The sequence below is a fragment of the Sylvia atricapilla genome, chromosome 6 (assembly GCF_009819655.1).
Source record: "Sylvia atricapilla isolate bSylAtr1 chromosome 6, bSylAtr1.pri, whole genome shotgun sequence".
NCBI classification, from domain to species: Eukaryota; Metazoa; Chordata; class Aves; order Passeriformes; family Sylviidae; genus Sylvia; species Sylvia atricapilla.
The window spans coordinates 34,137,707-34,160,884 of NC_089145.1; the positions used below are offsets into that span (position 1 = coordinate 34,137,707).

Genomic DNA, 23,178 nt, shown 5'->3' on the forward strand with positions numbered 1-23,178 from the left:
TGATGTGGGAGAAGGTTGCCAGGATCTGCCAAGGTCTCTGCCTTCTCCAGGCCATGGTTGGAATGCAGGATGAAGGCTCCTACAGCATAGTTGTAGGCATGTAGCACAATGGGCAGAGCCTGGCATGGTCCTCAGCAGCTTCTGTGCAGTTCCTGCACAGCTGGCCCACAGCTGGACTGTGATGTGAGCAGAGCAGCAGGTGTGCAGCCCTTGTGAGGCATTGCTGCAGCCTGGGGGGCAGGATCAGCCTCAGCAGTTCAGCTGGATTTGGGTTGTGGGTGGCTGTCTGTTGGCATCGGTTTCTTGACTTCTGTGGAAATCTTGCCATAGCAGCACGCTTGATCGAATTTTGAAGCAGCAATTAAAATCTAGATTTCTTTGCCAAAGCCTTAAGTATGTCTCTTATTTGAAATGCTCAGACACTTTGCTGAGTGAGGAACATTAGGAGCAAGAGACCCATTAAATTTTCTGGCACAGACGAAGGAGATAAATCCTGCAAACTGATGGGATCGCATGTGGCAGATCTGATGGTATCTGCTTCATGCACTGAGATGTAGAAGAGGAGAATGACCTTTCAGAATAATTTCTCTGGGCTAGGAGTTTTGGAAGTGGCTGTCTTCTTTTTCCAGAAATTTGTGTAAAGTAGTTTTAATCTTGTCCAGCTGAAGGGAAACCCGCTTTATTTGCTTATATTACTTTTTCTATCCTACAAGATGTTTGAGCTGTCTTTTGGAAGCAGAGGAAGGGACACAGTGCCACCCTGTCAGTCCTTGCCTGAGCAGTTCACACCATCTCTGGTCATCATGTTCACAAACTTTCCAGCATTGTCATTCTGATGTAGGTGAGGTCAGTGTCATGGTTCAGTTTCTCCTGGTGTCAGTGATGCTGTCCTCCCCTAATCCATGGTCTGCAGGTTCAGGAGCTGTGGTTCACTGTTGGGAATAGCCCCACTCAGCTCTGAGCTGTGCTTTCTGGCCAAGGCTTCCATCCTAACAACCAGCAAACAGCAGTGTTGGCACTACCCTGGGGGCCTCGACAGCAGGTCTTGCTAATGGGAGGTGGCAGGGGATGGAGAAGTGGCTAATTAACAGATGAAATAATGAAGCACTTGCTTGGTGGCAACTTGTCTGAAGCTGTGGGTCAAAGCAGCTGCTGGGGAGCCAGCGGTGCTGGAGTTTCTGCTGCAGTATCTGCCCATCTCACCACCCTCTCACAACCCACATTCCTGCCAGACCACTGAATTATAGAACCATCAGCGCTGCAAGAGCTTTCCAAGAGCCTCAAGTCCAGCTGTGCCAAATCCTTTCCCCAGCCCAGAGCACTGAGTGCCACATCCAGCCATTCCTTGGACAGCTCCAGGCATGGGGACTCCAAACCTCCCTGGTCTGCCTGTTTCAGTGACTGACAACCCTTTCCATGAAGAAATTCTTCCTGTGTCTAAGGAGTTTAATTCTTGGCTCCACTGTCCAAACATGTGTCTGCACACGCAGGGTCTTTTTTGTGCCTAAATATCTGTCTTCTGAGATTGGTGGAAGGTTTCTCATTAGAATGTTCAATATGCTTGGGTCAGGATACTAGTTGCAGGAGGAGAACTGCCTTTGAGATACAAGCATAAGCCTGTTACAGGGCTGGACCTCACAAGGGAGAGTGGGAAGTACATTGAGGTGATACAGAAGTTTTGTGTGATTATTTCTGTTTGCCATTTGCAAAGGAGTAGCAAAATGCAAACTCATGGCAGCTGTTCTCTACTGCTACAGGAGGTAAGAAAAAGGTTAAAAAGGGACAGTTTTAGTAAGGCAGTTTAAAAGTGGCAGAGCTGGATAACTGGTACCCAGGAGTATTAAAATAATTGGCCAAGGAGCTCCCTAAGACAGTAATGGTTTATTTTTAACAAATCCTGAAATGCTGAAGATGAACCAGAGGCATGGGAAAAGGCTAATGAAAATTGATAGAAAAATTAAATATGATTTGGTCTAGGGGGAATTGTGCCATCTGCTCCTCCCAGACTGGATCCCTCTCCCACTGGCTCTGCTCTCCTCCCATTCACATCCCTCACTGTTTCCACCACAGGTTCTTCCTGCAGACCTGGACAGAGAAAGCAGTGAGGTGTCCTGTCCTTCCTGCTGCTGTTGGATGTGTTGCTGGGACAGCACGGCCATGCTCAGCCTCTCTCCCCCCTGTCCTGGCACATTTGGTGGCTGGGCAGTGGTTTGGCTGATGCCATCAGAGGCTGTGTGACAGATAGCCTGGACACTGGTTCCCTGGCAGTCCCACAACCCATGGCCTGTGCCACCTGCACCAGCCTCTGGTGTCCCCAGCCCGGGAGGTGCCAGCTGGACCCTGTGGGATGTGACCATGTGATGGTGGTGTGGTGACAGGTGCTGACCCAACCAATGACCGGTCCCAGCCCCGGAGCCTGGGGGCACCCAAGGCCAGGTCAGTGTTCTGATCTTCACTCACCAGCCCTCATTCCAGAGCCAGGCTGTGCATTTCACAGGCGTTGAGGTTCTCCGGTCTCATCCCACCCAACATAGCTTTCCCTAAGTGTTCCCTTGTACACTGAGGCCTCCTGTCATCCCCAAAGCAGATCCTGGAGCCCTTTGGTAGGATTACTGTGTTTCCTCTCAGCGTTTACGGAGAGAGCCGAGGTGAGCCAACAGCACAGGCTCATGTGTAATTTCCTGATGGTGTGACAAAGATCAGCCAGGGGACTTTCTGCTGTGTGTTACCTTGTGCTCTGCAAATGTGCTTTGCCCTCTTTCTGAGGGGGCCAGCTCCCTGAGTGTGGGACCCAGTGGAGATGCAGTGAGTTGTGTTGTGCCTCTCCTGAGGGAGGGACATGCTGGGTACCACTGAGGGGGTTGCTGGGGTGCTGTGGGTCATCCCAGTCTGTGAGCCAGAGCTGGTGCTGTGCTGAGGATCTCGACAGACCCACCCAAACACCTCTGCAGCTGACCATCTTTGTGCCCAAACATCCCTGCATCCAGGCATCTATGTGTCTGAGCACATCCATGTGTCTGCAGCTGAGCAGCCGTGTGTCTGAGCCTGTCCTGACCTTGGCCACAACTCCTGGGCAGTGCCTGAGGTTCACTGCCACCTTCTCTTACCCCTGTCCTCCTGCAGCTCCGCTGCTGATCCCAGTTTGCTGTGTGTCCTGCTGCCACAGCTCTGTAACATTTCCTGCAGTTTATCATTACTTTCTTCTGTTCTTATTCCCTATATCAGGAAACCATAAATATGTATTTTAGAGCCGTCAGTTTTTTTGAGCGTGTGGAGTGCTGCCTCCTGAAAAATCCCAGCAGCAGATTTTGAGCCAAAGGGAAGACTGCAAAAATAGTTTCTCCCTTATGGCACATTGAAAGTTTCCCTTTTAGGCGAAATTGTCCAACCCTGACAGATGTATCTGAAGTTTTAAAAAATATGAGTCCCAGTATTTCACTTAAACTGTCATTCCTGGTAAAGGAAAATATTCCTTTTGGTATGGCCATTGATTTCCTTTGGCTCTAAACACAGGCTGAGGCCTGTCGGGTTCCTGCTGCAGCTGTGTGGTCAGTGAGCTCCGTGTCTGTGTTGAGCAGCTGTTGCAGGCTGGCTCTGTGGTCAGACCCTGCCCTGTGTTGCTGTGAGCTGGAGGCAGTGCCCTGAGCCCTGTCCCCTGGCCAGCCCTGGGCACCAGCTGCCTGTGCTGGGGCCTGAGCCCCTTCAGCACACACAGGGAGGACGTGCAGGGAGAGAGGGAGGGGGTTCTGCTCTTTGCTGGGGACTGTGTGACCGCCACGTCTTTCACAGTCTTCAGCTGAGAGGAGGCAGCTCCCACTCTCTGCCTCAGCCTGTGTCCCCAGAGTCCCTCTGAGCAGGGTGCTGGGACAGGGCATGTGCTGCTGCTCCTGCCTTGCCTGCACTGCCAGCACATGGCAGCCAGGCTGGGGCCAGGGGCTGGCCTGGCACTGCCCTGGCCCTGCTCTGCCCCTCCTCTTGGTGCTGTTGGTGCTGGACACAAGCTGTGTGTGGTGATGGAAATGCCTGGAATTTACTCCAGGCTGGGTGAGGGCATCTGCCAGGGGCTCATCTGCTGGGGCAGTGTCACCTCACATCACACCTTGGGGACCTCCCTCCTGGGGGCATGTGGTGCTCTGGCTGTGGCATTGCAGTGGGACACTGGGGCTGGAGCAGCAGTAGCAGCTTTGGGGTGCCCGGTGCCAGGGCAGTGGGTTCTGCTGAGAATCCCTCTCTGGGGTGGTCTTTGTGTTGTTAGTGTTTCATGGCACATGCCAGGGGCTGTGCCAGGGGCTGTGCCAGTGGCCATGCAGTCAGTCAGTGCCTGTCCTGCCAGGCAGGATTGCCTGGGTTTCCAGACGAGATAACACGGTGGATTAATTAGATAGTAAGTGCTAATAGCGATTGAAAAGAGATGTGCTTGCTCCCAAGTTTGGATTTATTACTACTACTTTCTGTATGGCCTATTAATTTTTGATGACTTTAGATAAATTGCATTCAGCCCAAAATAAATTAAAATAAGTGCATATAAATCATGTTCTATTCTTGGCTTCTGCAAAACAAATTTCCATTTCATCTCTTGTTGTCCTTCCTTTATTACATGTATCCTGCCGGCGCGTGTCACCCGTTATTGTGATGGAAATGTTTTATCTCCTTGAGATTTCCTGGGTTTGCCTTTGAAGTGTCAGGGCTGCTGTAGACATGGCACATCTTAGATCATCTCAGTAGCTAATTTGGCCACATCTGTTTGATTTACCAGTTAACAAGCCAGACCTAAATACTAAATAGGTGTTCTTCCATGAGAGCGATCTATGGTTTGTACCCAGTACTCCTTGACATTAAATTAAATTTTGGAACTCAAAATCCAACTTGTTTTATGACTCACATCGTCAAGTGATGTTCAGGCAGGTGTAGAGACAACCCTAATAAATGCCTGGTTTTAGATTGTTTAATTTACTATATGTTTCTGTAAGAGTACAGTGACTAAGAAAAGAAGTGGCCTCCGTTAATGCTGCGACGGTTGCAAGGTATTATTATGCAGATAATAAATGTCCATCTGGAGTAAATCATTGTTAGTTTACTTTTCATTTAATTTGGTGGGCTGTGCAGAAGCAAGGCCATGGAAGAAATAAGTTATTTTTACAATGCTTGATAAAATCTGTAAATTGTTTCAAAACTTGCTTATGGTTAATCCCTCATTTTGCTCTGGTGTGTTGTGCTGACAATGTCACCCTTCACAGTTACCTCTGCTTCTAATTTCCCCCAATTAAACTGTGTGTGTTTGGTGGGCACTTGGGTTTGTCCACAGTGCCCTTGCCAGTGCCTGAGTCCCTCTTCACCCTCATCCCTCTTCCAGTGCCCGCTGGGGAATGACAGTGCTGGTACATTAGAAAGGGTGGCATTTGTTGGCAAAGGAAACCTTAAGAATAATTTTATTCATAGACTCGCAGAATCCCAGAATGGTTTGGTTTCTGGGGGCCCTTAAAGTTCATCTTGTTCCATGCCCCTGGCTGAGGCAAGGACACTTTCCAGTAGACCAGGTTGTTCCAAGCCCTGCCCAATCTCACCTTGAATATTTCTGGGGATGAGGCATCAATTACCTCATTTTTCCCTTATTACATATTTATCCCAGCAATAAGTTAGAAGTGGCCAATGCTGGATGTCCTTTACTGCTGTAGGGTGGTATCAGAGAAGGAGAGCTCCAGTGGGTTTGGAGTGTGTGGGAGGCTGTACATCCACCTGTGTGTCCTGGGGCCTGTCTGCTTACCATTTCTGGAGTCACTCTGCTGCGCCCTCCTTGCTCCCCTCAGCACCTTTGGCAGCCACACAGAGCTGTGTGGTGTGGTCAGCACCTGGAGGGAAGGGATGGCATCCCCAGGGACTTGAACAGGCTGGAGAGGTGGGAGTGGGTGAGGCTCAGCAGGAGCACTGGTCACTGCTACGTGAGGATGTAAGGTGACAGCCCGGCTGTGGCCAGGGAATGGTTTGGCTGTGCCGCCCTCTGGAGCACCTGCTGTCCTTCCCACCCCCTGGGGTGCCTGACAGGGGCAGCCCTGGCACTCGCTGGGCACCAGTGGGCATCTGACACTAAGGTGGAACTCCCAGATTTCCTCAGTGTATGGCTTGGCCGTGTGTGGAGCGCTGCTGTCGGGGTGCTGGGGCAGGAGGAACTGCAGGGAGGGTGTGCAGGTGAGAGGAGCCTGTGCCAGGACAGGAGGGGTGAGTGGCTGGCATGGCCAGCACAGCTGGCACAGCTAGTGTCCTGCAGCAGTTAGCCACCCTGAACTTGGGTGCACACCTCTGGGCCTGAGTTTTCTGGGTCTGAGAGATTTTAGCCTGCTAGCAGCTGCTGACTTCTTCCCAAGGAAAAATTTCTCAAGAAAGTTTCTTCTCAAAACAATCTTGGCAGACAACTCTCCTTTCTCAAAACAATCTTTCTCCAGGTGGTGTTTGCTGTTTCTCTGGTTTAACCAATGGGATTAGAGAGGTGTCGTTCCTATTCACCAACCATGGTAAGTCCGTATGGGAACAGGCTTATAAAAGGTAGTAAGTACTACCTTATAAAAGGTAGTAAGAATTAGACAATAAAACCTTTTTTCTGTGCTCTTTGCCTTCTGAAATACTTGGAGTCTTTCGTCTTTCTTTCATGTCCTACAGTGACACACGCCTGCTGGTGCCCTGCAACCCCCATGCTCTGGGTGTGCCTCTGCATGCCAGGGACTGCACCAGGGTCTGGTGGCCCTGAGGAGCCTCTTCCCCACCTCACTGCTTATCACGTGTCCCTCTGAGCCAGACCTTTGGGTGGAGGGTGTGGGGCAGGTCCTGCAGGGCCACCGTGACTACCTGACCTTCCTGTACCACCTGGGAATGTATGGCTGTGGAACAGAGGGATGGGGTGTGGCAGAGAAAATCCCTTCACATCCCTTCCTTGTGTTGTGTTTTTATGTTGCAAAAACAGTTTTTAAAATGTCACAATACCCCAATTCAATAAAAATGTTCTGGTAAGTTAAAAGCTGCCTTGTTTACACAATTATTCGCTTAGGCCTGCTCCTGTTTGGAAGCTGCATGGCTGATGCTGATGTTGGTGTCAGTGTTTGGCATATCTGTGTAATATTTGGTACAGGAACCCTTCAGGAGCAGGAAAGCTTTGTATAGAATCACAGAATGGTTTGGGTTGGAGGGACCTTAAATGTCTTGCTGTTCTGACCTTAAAACACCATGTGTGTATACCACTGTACCTAAGATGTTTTTTGGTGACATCTGCCTGTGCAGAGCTCTGCCCTGACTCCTGCACTGCACTGCATGGGGGCTGTGGGGTGCAGGGTTGGTGGGGTCAGGGGGATGAGGTTGAAGCTGTCTGGGATGGCACTGGCAGCCCTGGGCTGGGCTTTGGGAAGGGGCTGCAGCTGGGCTGGGAGGTTTTGAGTCTAGGCACTGGGGCTGTGCTGCTGTGTTCCCTGTGTTGCATACCACTGCAGGGATGGTTCTTGAGGGCTGGAGGAAAGGAAAAGGATGGAATTCCTAATGCACATTTTATAGAGGGGGCCAGGGAAGTGAAGCAGCCTGTCCAGCTGTACCTGTGGTGTCCTCAGAGCCTGGCTGACTGGCACATGGACCAGCAGCCCTGGGTGCTCATCAGGGCACAAGGACAGTCATGGATGGTGATGGACAGTGCCAGTGTTATGTGCTGCTTACACAGGGGTTAGAGGTGCCCTGGGAAGCTGCTCACTGCTACTGGACTGAGAGACCTTCTGCCCCAAGGAGCTGGAGGATACAATGGAAAGACCCAGAGAGGCTCTTGGCTGTGCCTGCAAAGCCCCAGGTAGTTACACAGCCTTGACAGCACGAGGGTTTGACAGGGGGAGAGATGGGAGTGCGGAGTTGTCCCTCAGACGTGGGAGATAGTCTCTCCAGGTGTGTCTCTGTCACAGGGTGTTTCTCAGGCACTGCTCTGTTTTGTGCTTGGTTCAGTGCCCCTCTCCCCCTCCTCGGGGGAACAGCAGGAGGTGCCCCCAGCCCGGGGGCCGTGGCATCATCCGGCGTTTCCTCACGGCACAGCTATTAATACCGAACCGAGCTGCAGTCGTGCTCTGCACTGCCGTTGACTCATCCCCTGGATCACTCTGGGCTCTTGTCTGTGCTACCAAAGCCTCGATGAGCTGCCTCCACCGAGCCCCACGTTGTGTGGGAGCCCCCCTTGCTCCCTGCCTGGCTCAGCCGGTAATCCGGGCTGGGGCAGGTGCGGTCAGGCCAGCAGGAGCAGGGCAGCCCTGTGCCCAGCTCTCACGTGTGGCTGTGGGGCTGGGCCAGCAGCAGGTGTGCAGGCAGTGTGCTGGGAGTGTGCAAGAGGGCAGGAGGCATGCTGGAGTGTGCTGGGAGTGTGCAGGAGGCACACTAGGACCATGCTGGGGGTGTGCAGGAGGCACTCAATCCGTGTGCTCAGGGCAGCTCACTGACAGTGAGACAATGGGACTGGATGTGTGATGGATGGACAGAGCGTGGGGCCTGGCAGGGAGCAGAATGAGAAGGAAAAGAAATGCAGTCCCTGGAAATGCCGTGTCTCTGCTGCCCTGGCCGTGCTGACCCCAGGGTCATTCTCCGAGGGGAGCTGTCCTGAGCAGTGCTGGGGGTGAGGGCCAGGGCTGTGAGTGCCGGGCATTCCCCTGGGTGCAGCCATCCTCACCCTGCCTGTGCCTCCTGGGAAGGCTCCAGCATTCTTGTGGAAAGGCAGGACACAGGACGCTGTGTCAGCAGAAGTGAAGGGACAATGCCTAGAATGTGCTCAGGCCTCTGTTGGAAACACTCCAGCTGTGACATGTGTGCTGCTGCTGGAACCCCATGGGTTTTTTGCTTTTCTGAGCACTTGGCATTGTTGAGTGTTGTCTGCTCCAGACAACGTGAAGCAATTCTAAAATAAAGTGCTTTTAAAAAAAATATTCTATTTTTCTCCCTGATTTCTGAACTTTATGGGCATGTTTTTAAGCTGAGTGTTGCAAGGGCAAATGCTGAAGCTGTTTGTTGTGTAGAAGACAGGGGAAAGTCAGCAAAAATCCAGAAACTGAGCTTTTGAGGAAGGAACATAGATTATATCAGAAGAGGTATCATCCCTGTATGAACTGGCAGCACTGCACCTGGCCTTCACTTTAGGCCTGGGTCTCCCCTTGCTCCTGCATCTCAGATTCACAGGAGTTCATGGCTGTCTGAAGCCCTTTCACTAGGACCAGGATACAGGATTTCCCAGTCTTATGCTACCCCATGGGGATTCACCTATCTAGTCCTATAGCAAGTGTCAAACCTGGTGACCTTGTGGCCCTGGCTGGTGCTCCTGGATGGTGACCCTGGCCAGCTCAGCATTGGGTGGCTAGCACAGCCCCCAAAGCAAACCTCTGAATTAGTTTCTTCCATTCAAATGGGTTTTTTTCCTCAGGTACTTTGTTTCCAAGTCAGCAAAACCATCCCTTCTGTTTAAAAACTGCTGACATTTGTGAAACTGAAGCTCCTTGTTCTCCACTTTACTGGTCCCAGCAGCTGGAATTCCAGAGTCTTCTCTTACACACCACATTCTGGCATGGCTACTGGATGCCTGTGGTGCCTGGTGCTGTGATTTCCCTTCCTCCATCCCCAGCAGATGAACATCATCAGCTTTCAGACTATTTTTTCCCCTGTCACGAAACTGCATTTGCAAAGATGCTGAGAATCCTGACTTCTGTCTGGGTGGGCAGGGCAGTCAGGAGCTTTGCTGTGACCTCAGTGATGACACATGATGTCTGAGCCAGGCCCTGAGTTGGCTGCTGGCTCCAGCAGCTCCTCGTGTGCACACTGGGCATCCCTGGCATGCTGACCATGTGTAACTCTGGCCACCCAAACAGGAGCTGGATGTAGTGGAAGTTGTTTGCTAATTAATGGCTGTCTTATGGATTCTGCTGCTCCCATGTGTTGTGTAATCCACAGTATGTAAATGACCCTTTGGAGCACTGTGCACACTGGCAGATGCTGAACTTCATATCCCAAACAGGAATAGGCAAAACCCCAAGCATGCAGAGTGCTGGGCACAAGGAGCCATCACAGTCTGTACCATTTCAGTCCTGAGTTCCTTGGTTCCATTCCAGGCAGGAATTTAAGATTCATCAGCACTTTCAGCTGACCTCTGTCTGTTGCTAGAACAGGTGGGGAGTTTTTCCCCCTGCCTGCTGCTGCCTGGGTGCCAGGCTGTACCTGCTGCTGCCCTGGCAGTGCTGGTGGGGGGCTCAGAACAGCTGTGCCCCACAGGGGCTGGGCTTACTCTGGCCATTGCCCAGCCCCTGTCAGACCCTGCAGAGGTTTGAGGTGGGAGTCTGCCCTTAGGAAGTGATGGCCAGAGGGGCTGTTGGGGCTGTCATCCCTGACAGGAGTGGGTGGCTCCTCTGGAAGCAGTGGAAATCCTCTAGTGGGTCCCACAGAGCCTTGTGTGGTTCTGGAGCTGGAGTGTGCCCAGCTGTCCCTGCACCCTGCCTGTGTGGGCTGGGTGAGCTCAGGGCTCCTTCTCTGTGCAGGGCTGGCTGTTCTGCAGCTGCCAGGATTGGGGCTGGCAGGTCCCTGGCATCCACACTGGAGGGATGGAGATCTGTGCTCCATAGCTGGGCTGGAGGCGGCCTGAAGGCCAGAAGACCTGTGTGAAACACTTGGCAGGGGAAGGACCATGGAGTGTTCCTCATCGTGTGGGAATGTCCCACTTGAGAGTGGCCAGGGGAGGGTGGGCAGGGGGTGACAGCTCTGGAGGGGTCCCTGCCTCCAGTGAGCCCCAGCCCTGCCCAAGCACTGTCTTACCTGCTCCATACCTGAGAAATGGGGGCAGGAAAAGCCTTTCTCTGCTCAGAGACAGGATCAGCAGTCTGAGGACTCCAGTCAGTCCCCTGCAGCCAGTGGGGGAGCAGTGGAGGGGCTCCCAGCCCCTGGCAGTGTGCTGGGGCTCACAGGCTCCCTGCTGTTTGGAGACACTGCTCCCACTCTGCGTGACCATAAGCCATGCGGCCCACAGCAACTCAAACTGAGGTTTTATAGACAGATGAGTAACTCAAAATTATCAAATGCAGCAACAGAATGGATGTAAAGAGCAGTGTATGTGAGAGGCTTTTCTTGTGAATCACAAATGTCACATGAAGAGCTTGACTGCCCTTGTCCTGTTGCAGGCACTGAGCAGTAAATGAGCAGTGCTCACCTTCCCAGGAAGCTGGCATTTGTTTTATGTATGAGTGCAGTTTCCTTCCTGTTTTTTGTCTTTTAAGCAAGTAATGAGAATCACGTGTTGCTTTCATTAGGCAAAAAGTTGTTTTCTGCGCTGAGCTCTAAGCCATGTCAGTGTTGCTCTCTGTGTGGGGGATGAGGTATGCTGGGAGAGGAGGGGACACATGTCCAGGCTGACTTGCAGCAGATGTGCTTTTTGATGACTGTCCTCCTAAGCCATGAGGTCCTGCAGTTTATATGGTTGTCTAGTATGTCTCAGTGGTGGGGCACTGCCAAAAAACTGCTGCACCCTGAGAGGAAATGCTCTGGGAGGAGATGCTCTGCTCTTTTCAGCAAACAGGTGAAATGTTTGTGCTACCCCTGCAGCAAGGGATGATGCCCAGGCTGGGGAGGATGGACTCTCCCTATCCCTGCACAGCTTGTGGCACCAGCTTCCTCATGCAGATCCAGGTATGGCTTTGCTTTTTCCTTCAGCTAGGCATCCAGATGCCAAATCCTCACAGGTCTTCGATGCTTGCAGGGCTGGTGGGAGCTCAGCACTCTGACCCACCAGGACCTCTCCACAACCTCCCCATGCTCCCGAGGGCCCAGTCCCTCCTAGTTCAGTGTCACTGGCAGATGTGTGTGTGTGTGGGGGGGGCACTCACTTCTCTGCCCAGCTCACTGGGAGAGACATGGGAGAGGACTGTCCCTAAACCCATGGGAGACAGTGCTGGCCACTGGCCAGTGGCTGGTCTTGCCCCATGTACTGCAGCCCCTGGAGCCTGATGTTCACTGATGGCATCCAGCTCTGGCCATATGCTGGGCATTTGAAAATTCTCTTTACATCCAAAAAAATCCACCTCTTCTGGTAGGTAACTCTGTGGTAACCTTGTCATCCCAGCTGTTGTTTAAGTGGTAACATCTTGTAATAGTATTTCCAAACTTGTGACTTGCTGATTGGGGTTCAAGCTTGTGTTAGTCTTGGGTAGCTCTGGCAATGGACTTGGCTGGATCCAGGCACATGGCTTTAACCATGGCCATGAATCTAAATTGGCAGCATTAAGTTAGTAAATTTAAAGGAGTGTGGTGTCCCCAACCAAGCCTGTCCAGGAACCCCAGTGGCTGTGCTGCAGTTGCCCTGAGCTGCTGAGCTCATTCCAATCTAATACTTACCAGATGTACATTAAAGGAGTGAAGTCCCACCTGGAAAGGACAGGTGACAGTCCCTGGCCATGAAGTATAGCTGCTGGGTTGGGAGGTGGCTGGTGGGTGACACCAGTGGGGTTTGGAGGTGCAGCAGGCAGTTTCCTCCAGTGCTTGGCAGTGCCGTTCTCCTCCAGGTCCTTGTCACCTGCAGGGCCACCCTGATTTGCAGTGCTGTCATGAAAGTGAGTCCACAGAACAAACCTGAGTACTGCCAAGGCAGTACTTTGCTTTTTGCCACGAGCCATGGCAGGAGGAATGGTGCTGGTTATACTGGTTGTACTGGTTATACTGGTTATACTCGTTCTGGAAGCAGACCCCAGCACTGTCCACAGTAGCAGACTCCACTTTGGACTGCAGTAGCAGTCTTTTATCTTCCAGTGGAAATTCAAAAGTTGGAGTAGTCCTGAATACTTGCAGTTCCCAGAAGTGTCAGGAAGGAGTACATGGATTGTTCTGAAAAGCAGGGTCTAGGGCTGGTATTTTCACTAATTTTTTTTGTTATTGTTGTTGTTGCCTCTGCTTGCATGGCACCATGGATTTGGTTTGGGCTATGGACGGACCGGACAACAGGAGCAATAATTGTTGTTCTAACATTAAATGTCTTCAAATATCAATAACGATTCAAAACTTCTGGTTCTGGCTAGCTGTGAAACTGTATTTTGGCTGAGCTTCGTTAATGCATCTCTGGGATGGTAATGGGTCTGAGTAATCTGATCCAAATGTGTATAATTGTGCAGTCCCAAAGGGAGCTGAGTGTTTCAGTCGCAGTGTGGGGCCCTTCTGAGCACCACGGCTTGCAATGACATCAATTCCTTCTCAGATACGTGGCTGCTTCTCCGTGGGACCGTGCTCCTACCTGTTCCATGGAGGAGCAGCCTCCAGCCCTCCTACCTGCCCGTGCCATGGAGCCTTGGGCATAGTCACTGATGGATGATCTCACTGAGATGGCATGGGCACTGCTGCTGTCGGCCCTGTTCCCACCTGCCACGAGGAGCAGGGCCTGGCAGTCTAGTGATAAAGCTGATTGAACTGCTGGGCTTTCCAGGGGGAGCCAGAAAACTGTGATCAGCTAAAATTAGCCCAAGATCCATTTTTATTTAGATCTCTGTTGTGGGGGCTTTTCTTGGGTTTTGTTTCTTTTTTCTGTCTTGTTTTGTTTTGTTTTATTTGCATTTTTGGAGTTTGAATGACACAAAATTAGCTCCTTCTGAGTTTATTCTGAAAACAGCATTAAGAGCTTAACTATTCAGCAGAGATGGCTGTAAACCCATTGAGTTGCTGTGATTGCAAGGCCGCTGAGAGTTTCAGCTTAGCAGGTGAAGCACATGTGAACCACTCCTCATTTTCTCTACCTGGACATCTGTCACTATGGCCAGCAGCCTGGGAGGCGAGGGGCTCTGCTGGGTTATGATGGTGTGCTGGCAGCAGGATGGGCTCTAGCCAGAAGGGCCAGCAAGGGGCTTCCCAATCGCTTTGTCCTTTGTATGTGAGTGTCAGGGTGTGGATACCTGTATCTGCAAACATCCCTGGTTCTCAGCTGTGCTCCTGTACAGGCACTGTTGTGTCAGGATGGGGGAAAGAGGAAGAGCCAGGTAACACGATGAGGGTGACTCGCTGCTGCCTGAACTTCAGTTCCATGGTTTAACCACAGACGTCTGTCTTGACTTTTTTATTTTGTCCGTCATACCTCACAGAGACTAACTGCTGTTTGTTGTCCCTTGCAGGCTCTTGAATCAGTTCTACAATGGAAAAACTGCTTTTGTTTCTGCTGTTCATTGGCGTAGCGGTGCGAGCTCAGATCTGCCCCAAGCGCTGTGTCTGTCAGATCTTGTCTCCGAACCTCGCCACCCTCTGTGCCAAGAAAGGGCTCTTGTTTGTTCCTCCCAACATTGACAGGAGGACCGTGGAGCTGCGGCTGGCAGACAACTTTGTTACAAACATTAAAAGGAAAGACTTTGCCAACATGACCAGCCTGGTGGACCTGACGCTGTCCCGGAATACAATCAGTTTTATCACACCTCACGCGTTTGCTGACCTGCGCAATTTGCGGGCTCTGCATTTGAACAGCAACCGATTGACTAAGATCACTAATGACATGTTCAGTGGGCTCTCCAATCTCCACCACTTGATACTGAACAATAACCAACTGACTTTAATTTCTTCCACAGCTTTCGACGATGTTTTAGCTCTCGAGGAATTGGATTTGTCTTACAACAATCTGGAAACCATCCCTTGGGATGCTGTGGAGAAAATGGTCAGTTTGCACACTCTCAGTCTTGACCACAACATGATTGACCATATTCCTAAGGGGACCTTCTCCCACCTCCACAAGATGACCAGGCTGGACGTCACCTCCAACAAACTGCAGAAGCTCCCACCTGACCCGCTCTTCCAGCGCGCTCAGGTGCTGGCAACCTCAGGAATTATCAGCCCCTCGACGTTTGCGCTGAGCTTTGGTGGGAACCCCTTGCATTGCAACTGTGAGCTTTTGTGGCTGAGGCGCCTCTCCAGGGAGGACGACCTGGAGACCTGTGCCTCCCCTACACTCCTGTCTGGCCGGTACTTCTGGTCGATCCCCGAGGAGGAGTTCCTGTGCGAGCCCCCGCTCATCACCCGGCACACCCACGAGCTGCGGGTGCTGGAGGGGCAGCGGGCAGCGCTGCGCTGCAAGGCCCGGGGTGACCCCGAGCCAGCCATCCATTGGATTTCACCTGAGGGCAAACTGATTTCCAATGCTACCAGGTCCACGGTGTACGACAACGGGACGCTCGACATCCTTATCACCACGGTGAAGGACACGGGCTCCTTCACCTGCATCGCTTCCAACCCGGCAGGGGAGGCCACGCAGACGGTGGACCTACACATCATCAAACTCCCCCACTTGCTGAACAGCACAAACCACATCCATGAGCCTGACCCAGGCTCCTCGGATATCTCCACATCCACCAAGTCGGGCTCCAATGCGAGCAGTAGCAACGGGGATACTAAAGTCAGCCAGGATAAAAAGGTGGTTGTTGCGGAGGCGACCTCCTCCACGGCTCTGCTGAAATTCAATTTTCAGAGGAATATACCTGGCATACGTATGTTTCAAATCCAGTACAATGGTACTTATGATGACTCCCTTGTTTACAGGTAAGGCAGCCTCAGCCTGCCCATGTGGGACCATGCTGGGTGCTTGGTACTGGCGCGTGGCCCCTGGCCTGGGCGGCCCCTCTGCTGGAGTTCCTCTGCCATGCCATGCCAGCTGAATGGAGCCCAGCCCCAGCAGCTCGTGGTGGGAGCCTCAGGAAGGAGTCATGCCATTTCTACTCACAAATAGGAAAATTACTTAAAACAGTATTATTTTTAGATAATCCAAATGGACCTCTAATCCTCTGAACTGATCTGAGAAAGGTTGTGAAGGTAGATGGATTAAATGGGTCCTAATGTGCTCGGTTTTATAGAAGCACAGGGAGGACACCTCACAGTGCTTTCTGGTGGTGCCTGTGCTGGGGAAGTACAGAGGGGCTCTGTGCTGCCTAGTGTAGCTGTTGCACCCTTCAGCACAGGCTTTGCTTGGTCATTGCTTGGTCATTTCTTCTGTGAATTTCTTTGTCCGTTACTACAACAAGGGGTGCTGGCTTCAAACTGAAAGAGGATAGATGTAAATGAGATAACTAAAAAAAATTCTTCCCTGTGAGGACAGTGAGACCCTGGCACAGGTTCTTCAGAGAAGTTGTGGGTGCCCCATCCACTGAAGTGACCAAGGCCAGGCTGGACAGGGCTCGGACCAATCTCGTGCAGTGGAAGGTGTTCCTGCCCTTTGCAGAAGAGTGGAGTCTTTAAATGTTGCTTCCAACCCAAGCCATTCTGTGATCCTATGATTCCATATTTTTGATGTGGCTGTTCTAATGGGGGAGTCTGCTGTGCTGAGCCATGCCAGGGGGCTTGGCAGTGAGTGCTGCTCCATCAAAGGGCAGGCAGGAGCTGCTGGGGGGATGGAGAGCAGCGATGCGGGGGCTGTGGCAGAAGCAGGATGGACAGGCCATGGTGGTGCCTGGTGTGGCCTGGGCTGCCCCACAGGGTGGGAAGGTGCCGGTGTGTCCTTCAGGTTCATTCACACTGGTTTCCTTCTCCCCCAGAATGATACCTCCCACGAGCAAAACCTTCCTGGTCAACAACCTGGCTGCGGGGACGATGTACGACCTGTGTGTCCTGGCCATCTACGACGACGGGATCACCTCGCTGACGGCCACCAGGGTGGTGGGCTGCACGCAGTTCACCACCGAGCAGGATTACGTGCGCTGCCACTTCATGCAGTCCCAGTTCCTGGGCGGGACCATGATTATCATCATTGGTGGGATCATTGTGGCGTCCGTGCTCGTGTTCATCATCATCCTCATGATCCGCTACAAGGTGTGTAACAACAACGGGCAGCAGAAGGCCACCAAGGTCAGCAACGTGTACTCGCAGACCAACGGGGCTCAGATGCAGGGCTGCAGCGGGGTGCTGTCGCAGTCCATGTCCAAGCAGGCTCTCGGGCACGAGGAGGGCATCCAGTGCTGCAAGGCTGCCGGCGATGGTGTGACACAGTCGCCGGACGCCGGCTCCAGCCAGGACTCGGCCACCACTACCTCTGCTTTGCCTCCCACCTGGACTTCCAGCACTTCCCTGTCGCAGAAGCAGAAGCGAAAGTCGGGGCCGAAGCCCAGCGGCGAGCCGCAGGCCGAGGCCGGGGGCAGCGCCGAGCCCCAGAACTCGAACAGAAATAACTCCACGGCCCTGCAGCTGGCCAGCCGCGGCCCCGAGGCGGGCCCCGCCGCCCACACGTACAAAAGAGCACAATCCAAGCCAAGTAAGTTCCTGACGCTGCCGGCAGACGCGTCCCGAGCCAAGCGGCGGCGGTCGCTGGGCGGGGAGCTGCTGGAGCCCCGCGGCGCCGGCCTGCGCTCCAAGCGGAGCATGTCCATGAACGGGATGCTGCTCCAGGCAGACTGCGCCGGGGCCCATAGCGGAAAAGCAACTTTCTCCAGTTCTGAGTGGATATTGGAAAGCACTGTGTGACCTGCTTTTTTTTTTCTTTTTTCTTTTTTTTCTTTTTTTTTTTTTTTTTTTTTTTAATTTTTTATTTTGACTTAAACACCAAACGTTGTGTGAAACTCCCTTTCCCAGGGAATTGGATTTGGATGTCCACTGCTGTCTTGCTGATTAATGGCTTGTTCCTGCAGGGTTCTGTATAAGCCACCCAGTGCACACGGGGGGTTATTTAGTTTTCGTTTGGTTTTACTTAATATCAAAACCGAAGGCAACATTCAGAGATTAAAAAAAAAAAAAAAAAAAAAAAAAAGGAAAAAAAGATTAAGGGGCGAAAAAAAGCACGAAACAGCACCAGTGCCTTCCCTGCTCTAGGACTGGCTTCCTGGTTCTGCGGTAGCAGAAAACAAAAGAGAGAGTTTTCACAAAAAAAGCCTTTTATAAAGGAAATGCAATTTCCTCCAAGCTAACAAATAACCACTTCTGGATCAATCAGTAAAATGATATTTTTTAAACCGGTCAGACTGTATATTTCTTTTCCGTGACAATGGTGTTGCCTTTGTTTTTAGGCAAATGCTGTACAGGAGCAACAACGCTGTGTTGTTATGTTGTGTAAAATAAAATATTCACTCGGTACTCCAGCCGGCCTCGCGGTGACTGCCCTGCCGGAGCCGGCCGGGGCTCGGTGCTCCACAGCTCCCACCGTGGGGCTGGGAGGAGGACGGGCAGGCACCAGGCTGGGGCTCCATTCCCTGGGCCGTGCCTGGCTGACACTGGGGAGCACTGGGGTCCCAAACTGGTGGAAAGGTGCCTGACCCACGGTCCCAGAGCACCCACAGGCCACGGAGCAGGACCTGTGCTGCAGCCTCTGGGGAGGGAGTGGGGCTGGGGCACCTCGGGGTGCAGGGCAGGGCTCGGGGGCCCTGAGTGGGGCTGGCAGGGGGCCGGGTGGGCTGGCAGGGGCCAGCTGGGTCACTGAGCAGGCAGGGGGCTAGGGGGTCAGGCAGGGGGCTGGGTGAGCAGACAGAGAGGTAGGCAGGGGGCTAGCTGGGCACTCAGGGGGCTAGAGGGGCAGGCAGGGGGCTAGCTGGGCACTCAGGGGGCTAGGGGGCAGGCAGGGCTGCAGCCATGTGGCCATTTGGCACCTCAGTGGGGCTGGGCCAGTGGTAATGGTCATCTCCTGCTGTCCTTGACTTTTGGGGCATATTTCCTTTGAACTTTATGGACTGATCCAGTTCTTTTCAGTCCCTGAGTGCATTGAAGGGCCTGGAAGATGATGGTCTCACCTTTAAGCTGCTCTTAATTGTGGTGCCTGTGGGATAGAGTGATTTTGGGCCACTCTGTATGGACAGAGCCCCACAGCAGCAGGGGACAGCAGGTGCCAATTTCGTTGTGTGGATGGCAGCTGCTCTGCTTACTGTAAAGGGAAGCCTGCAGTTAATATAAATTAAACTCATATGGTCATCATATTCAAATTAGAGACAGCTTAACTCTGAATATTTGAGCATTGTGCATTTTCAGATGCCAAATAATAGGCTCAGGATGGGCTTTGTGGCCATAAAAGTAAGAGAATAGTTCAATTTTATACCCTGTATGCTTGTTCTTGGGGGCACCATAATTAAGACAGGTGCCTGAGGCCAGCCTGGCCCCAGCCAGGGCAGCAGCCTCAGCGCACTTGTGGGGGAACATCTCAGAGTGGGGCACAGCCCCTGGCACCCCATCTCTGTCACCAGGATCTGCAGCCTGGGGCTGAAGCTTTTGGCCATTGTGGACTGCCCTGGGTGATTTTATTGCCTGTCATGGAAGAGCAAAGTCAATGGGGGTGGTGTAAAGGACCTAAAAGGAAGAGGCTGCTTCTTTTTTAGAAACCCTTTTTGCTTCCCTCAGGAAATGCAGAGACCAAATAGGAAACAAAGCCTCAAAATGAGAAAACCCTCTTCCTGCTGGAAAAGGTTTTAAAAATACAATAAATCCCTCCTCAGATTTCTCTGGCAACCCATGAGCACTGCAGGAACAGAAGGGAGCTGTTAAATAATGTGCTGTGAAGGACAGGGGTGTCTGTCCAGGGTCTGGCAGTGTGGTGACAAGGGCTTTGCTCAGTGTGGGTCAAACGTGAGAGTCTGAGCCCCGGTGAGGGACTGTGCTGGCAGAGGCACCTTCTCCCCATGCTGGAGTACAGGGAGAGGTTTGCTGTGGAGTAGTTGGGTTTGATAATGCATTTTAAAAACATCAAATGAAAATGCTTTTATATGTTGTCTAAAACTGGACCTAAATCTGTGTGATGTTTTGTGAAAGTGCTAAAATACTAATGTTGTCTTGTGGTTTAAGGAAATTTATTTTTATATTTGTAATTTTTCACTCAAAGGAATAATTTTCTAAGCACTGCAGCTGATGTTCTGTCCATGGTGCCTCTGTGTCAAGCAGCTCCAGGGACCATATGGCCCTGTGTTTGGTTTGATTCTCTGCTGAGAGTGCAGGAGAGGGGATCTGGGCAGCCAGGGATTGCTCTTGTGCCAGTTTCTCTCCCTGGCTGAAAGAATCGTCCCTTGGGAATGCCCTGGGCATGGAATCATCTGTTCCCACTGCAATAACTCTGCAGTGGGACATTTTGTTTGATTCAGGCTTGATTCAAAGTGTGGGACGCCTCATGGCGGAGGAAATTCTCTGTCCTTTCTGTTCTGCAGAAACCATAGGTTACCAACTGCGTGAGACAGAAAAAGTGCTAAGATACTGCTGGATGAGAATAACATCAGGTTATTTCCCCAAGCTGGAATAACTCCTCACTGTAGGAAGTGCTGGAGTTAGGGGTGTGATGAGCTGTGGCCCCAGCATCACCCCAGCTCTAGAGGGGTCTGCAGGGACATGAGCCCAGGGTGCCTCCCTGCCCCTCAGGCATCGCCTGCCTGCAGCTGGGTCTGTGTGCTCCTGCTCAGCTATAGAGTATCTGAGATTTTAGCCCTGAGAGGGTCTTTATTCACAGATGCTGATGGAGGAGAAACTGCTTCAGGCAGTTCTTGGCTCTTACTGCAATGGCTGGAGCACGCGGGTGTGCCCAGGCCTTCCCTGGAGATGGGGCTCTGTTGGGGCTGGTTGTGCCTGGTGGAGGAGCAGCTGGGTGTTGTGTTGTGTCTCTGGTGTCTGTGCTGCCCTCCTGCTGTGTCCAGGCACGTCCTCACCGTGAATACATGGGACTGCTTTGCTCTGCTGCCAGCCTGCCTTTGTGTCTGCAGTGTGTCCCCTGCATTTGCCAGCCCTCCCCATGTGCCCACATGGCTCTGCAGCCATGCACAGGGGGCTGCAAAGCACAGCCATGTGTCCTGTGCATGAGACAGGGGACACAGCTCCTGGGCACGCTGCCCTGCCTAGGAGGGGCCTGGCACTGCTGGGACAGGCTGCCTGCCCCAGAGCTCCTGCCAGGGCACTGGCACCAGCTGCTCCCATCCCTGCAGGACGCTTGGGGCCAGCAGCACAGGGATGCCGCTGCCTCCTGGGGACCATGGCAGCCCTGCTGGGCATTGCTGTGGGAGCGTCCCAGACCCGTGGGGTGACACAGAGCTGTGTGTGCCCTCTGGAACGTGCAGCAGGGCCCTTTGTGTGCCATGGCAAGACTCTGCCTGAGGCCATGGTGGGCACCCAGCACAGAGAGAGAGCACGCTGCTCCCTTGGGAATGGCTTCAAACCAGCAGTAATGGCTACAGCTGCTGCCAGGATCACTTCTCTTCCCATCGAGCAAGGGGAAGCAGAGCAGCAGTGACACTGGAGCCTGAGCAGTCCCACCCACAGAGTGGTCACAGCTGTCAGCACTGTAATAACTCAGGAACATTCACCTCCCTGTTCCATGGTGCTGCTGCCCAGGCTGCACCATTGCTGCCCAAAAGCTGCACTAACAGCATCCACCCAGTTGCACGGTGCCTTCTCCTGGCAGTAATTTAAATGTTGGTCAGAGTCCTGATTTAAAAGCAGCAAACTGTGGCCAGTCTGTAGAGTCCTGCTTACAAGAATCCCCCTTACAAGTAATGGGAGTGGTTCTCCCATTTCCCCTCTGCAAATGCGTCCCTGCGTGCCTGGCTGTGTGCCTGGCTGTGTGCCTGGCTGTGTGCCTGGCTGTGTGCCTGGCTGTGTGTTGGGGTGTGTTGGGGTGCTGGCCTTGGGCACAGCCTGTGCTGCCAGATCACACCATTGCCCACCACGGCCCCTGAGCCCAGCTGGGGCTCCCTGCAGGCCACGCACCAAGTCCTCAGCCACTGTTTTGTGCTGCTGCACCCCCGTGACTGTGGAACTGTCTCTCAGGCACAGCAGAGGGGTCTGGCTGGTGCCAGCTCAGCAGCAGCTTGTCCATCCCTCACTGCTGGCTGTGGGCAGGCAGCCAGGCAAAGCAGCTCCGTGAACAGCAGCACCTGTGCCCTGTCTCTGAGTGCCCAGGACTGGCGAGTGGCTGAGGTCTGGCACAGGAACAGGTCTGTGGTGCCCAGCACAGCACCCACACCCCTCACCAGTAACACCAGCCCAGCAAAAGATGAATCCTACTGGGTTTGCTGGCTGTGGACTTCTCATGAAATACACTCATTCACAAGAGCCAATGTGAAGGTTGCTGCTGCACAGAAAGGGAAGCTTGGCTTGGAAGGAAGGAAAGTTGAAAGGGAAAGAGCAAATGTGGCATGTGGCTGGCTGCAGACCCGACATCAGGGACTGTGTGTGTATTAAAATGAACAGAATAGGCTCCAGGTTTTGTAGTGCTGTGTCACCTCAGGTCATTTCAAGAACTGCACTTTAGAAGCATCTGGGTCAGGAGTCTGAAAGGTGAGCCCAGGCTCGTGTGCCTGGCTTGGTGTGAGCTGGTTTTCCTCCTGCACTGCCAGGCTGCTGCTATGGAGGCACCTGCAGTGCTGTATGTGAGCTGTGCCATCTCCTCTGCAGGGGAAATTCCCACTGGGAGAGGGAATGAGGAAAAGCAGTCGGGGTTAGAGCCCAGCCCCCGCGATGGGCACACAGCGACCCCCACCTGGCACAGCCTGGGCTCCCTGTGGCCACTCTGGTTTAAGGGCTGTGACCAACAGCAGCCCAAAGATGAGTTCAGAGTGGTGCCTGGTTGGTATTTGCACATGACAGTGTCACCTCTGCACTCCTCCAGGTGAGTGGGGCTGTGCTGGTGGCAGGTGAGGCCAGTGCAGTGGGACCAGGTGAGGCTGCCCCATGGGCTGGCCCTGTGCCCTGGGGTCGACGTGGGGCAGGACAGTGACATGACACATCCTCGTGGCAGTGACCTTTCCTCATGCCTTCAGACCTCAGGGAGGTGAATGCTGCATCTGTGCCCACGTGCTGCTGTGCTCTGGTGTCCCCAGCTCTGTGTGATCCCCTGGCAGTGTGTGGAGCTGCAGTCCCTGCCGTGGGCAAAGGTTTGCCCTATGCAAGGGCAGAAGCGAATCTAGAAAACGGAGAAGTCTCTGGCTATGGGACAATGGGCTTTGCTGGTGGTGTTGGGGGGTTTTGGAGGTTGTCTTGTTATTTGGATTTTCCCTGAAGCAGCAGCAGAAGTGCTGTGCCTGCACTCCTGATGATGACAAGACTTGTGGCAGAGTGTGGCTGGGGACCCTGGGTGCTGTTAGCCCAGTCTCCTGTCAGCTGCCATGCTCTGCTGCCCCAGCCTCTGCAGTGCTCATGGCACCAGGACAGTGGGTGCCAAGGCCGAGGGCAGGGTCTGCTGCTGCTTCCTGCCCGGGCTGGCTCTGTGGCAGCCTCTGGGAGCCCTGGTGCAGT

At 52.9% G+C, this 23,178-nt stretch overlaps 1 protein-coding gene across 4 annotated transcripts in view; it reads left to right on the top strand.

The window, feature by feature from the left end:
* The window catches only part of LRFN5 (leucine rich repeat and fibronectin type III domain containing 5), a 40,128-nt gene that overhangs the window by 16,365 nt on the left and 585 nt on the right, over window positions 1-23,178 (top strand). For 3 of the 4 annotated variants that reach the window (XM_066321455.1, XM_066321453.1, XM_066321454.1), the window contains exons 2-3: window positions 14,133-15,540; window positions 16,530-18,062. In XM_066321455.1, coding sequence (XP_066177552.1) covers window positions 14,153-15,540; window positions 16,530-17,451 — 2,310 coding nt within the window. In that variant the 5' untranslated portion in view covers window positions 14,133-14,152 and the 3' untranslated portion in view covers window positions 17,452-18,062. Of the gene's footprint in view, window positions 1-14,132; window positions 15,541-16,529; window positions 18,063-23,178 lie in introns of those variants that run through there. The other variant, XM_066321456.1, reaches the window with a different exon arrangement.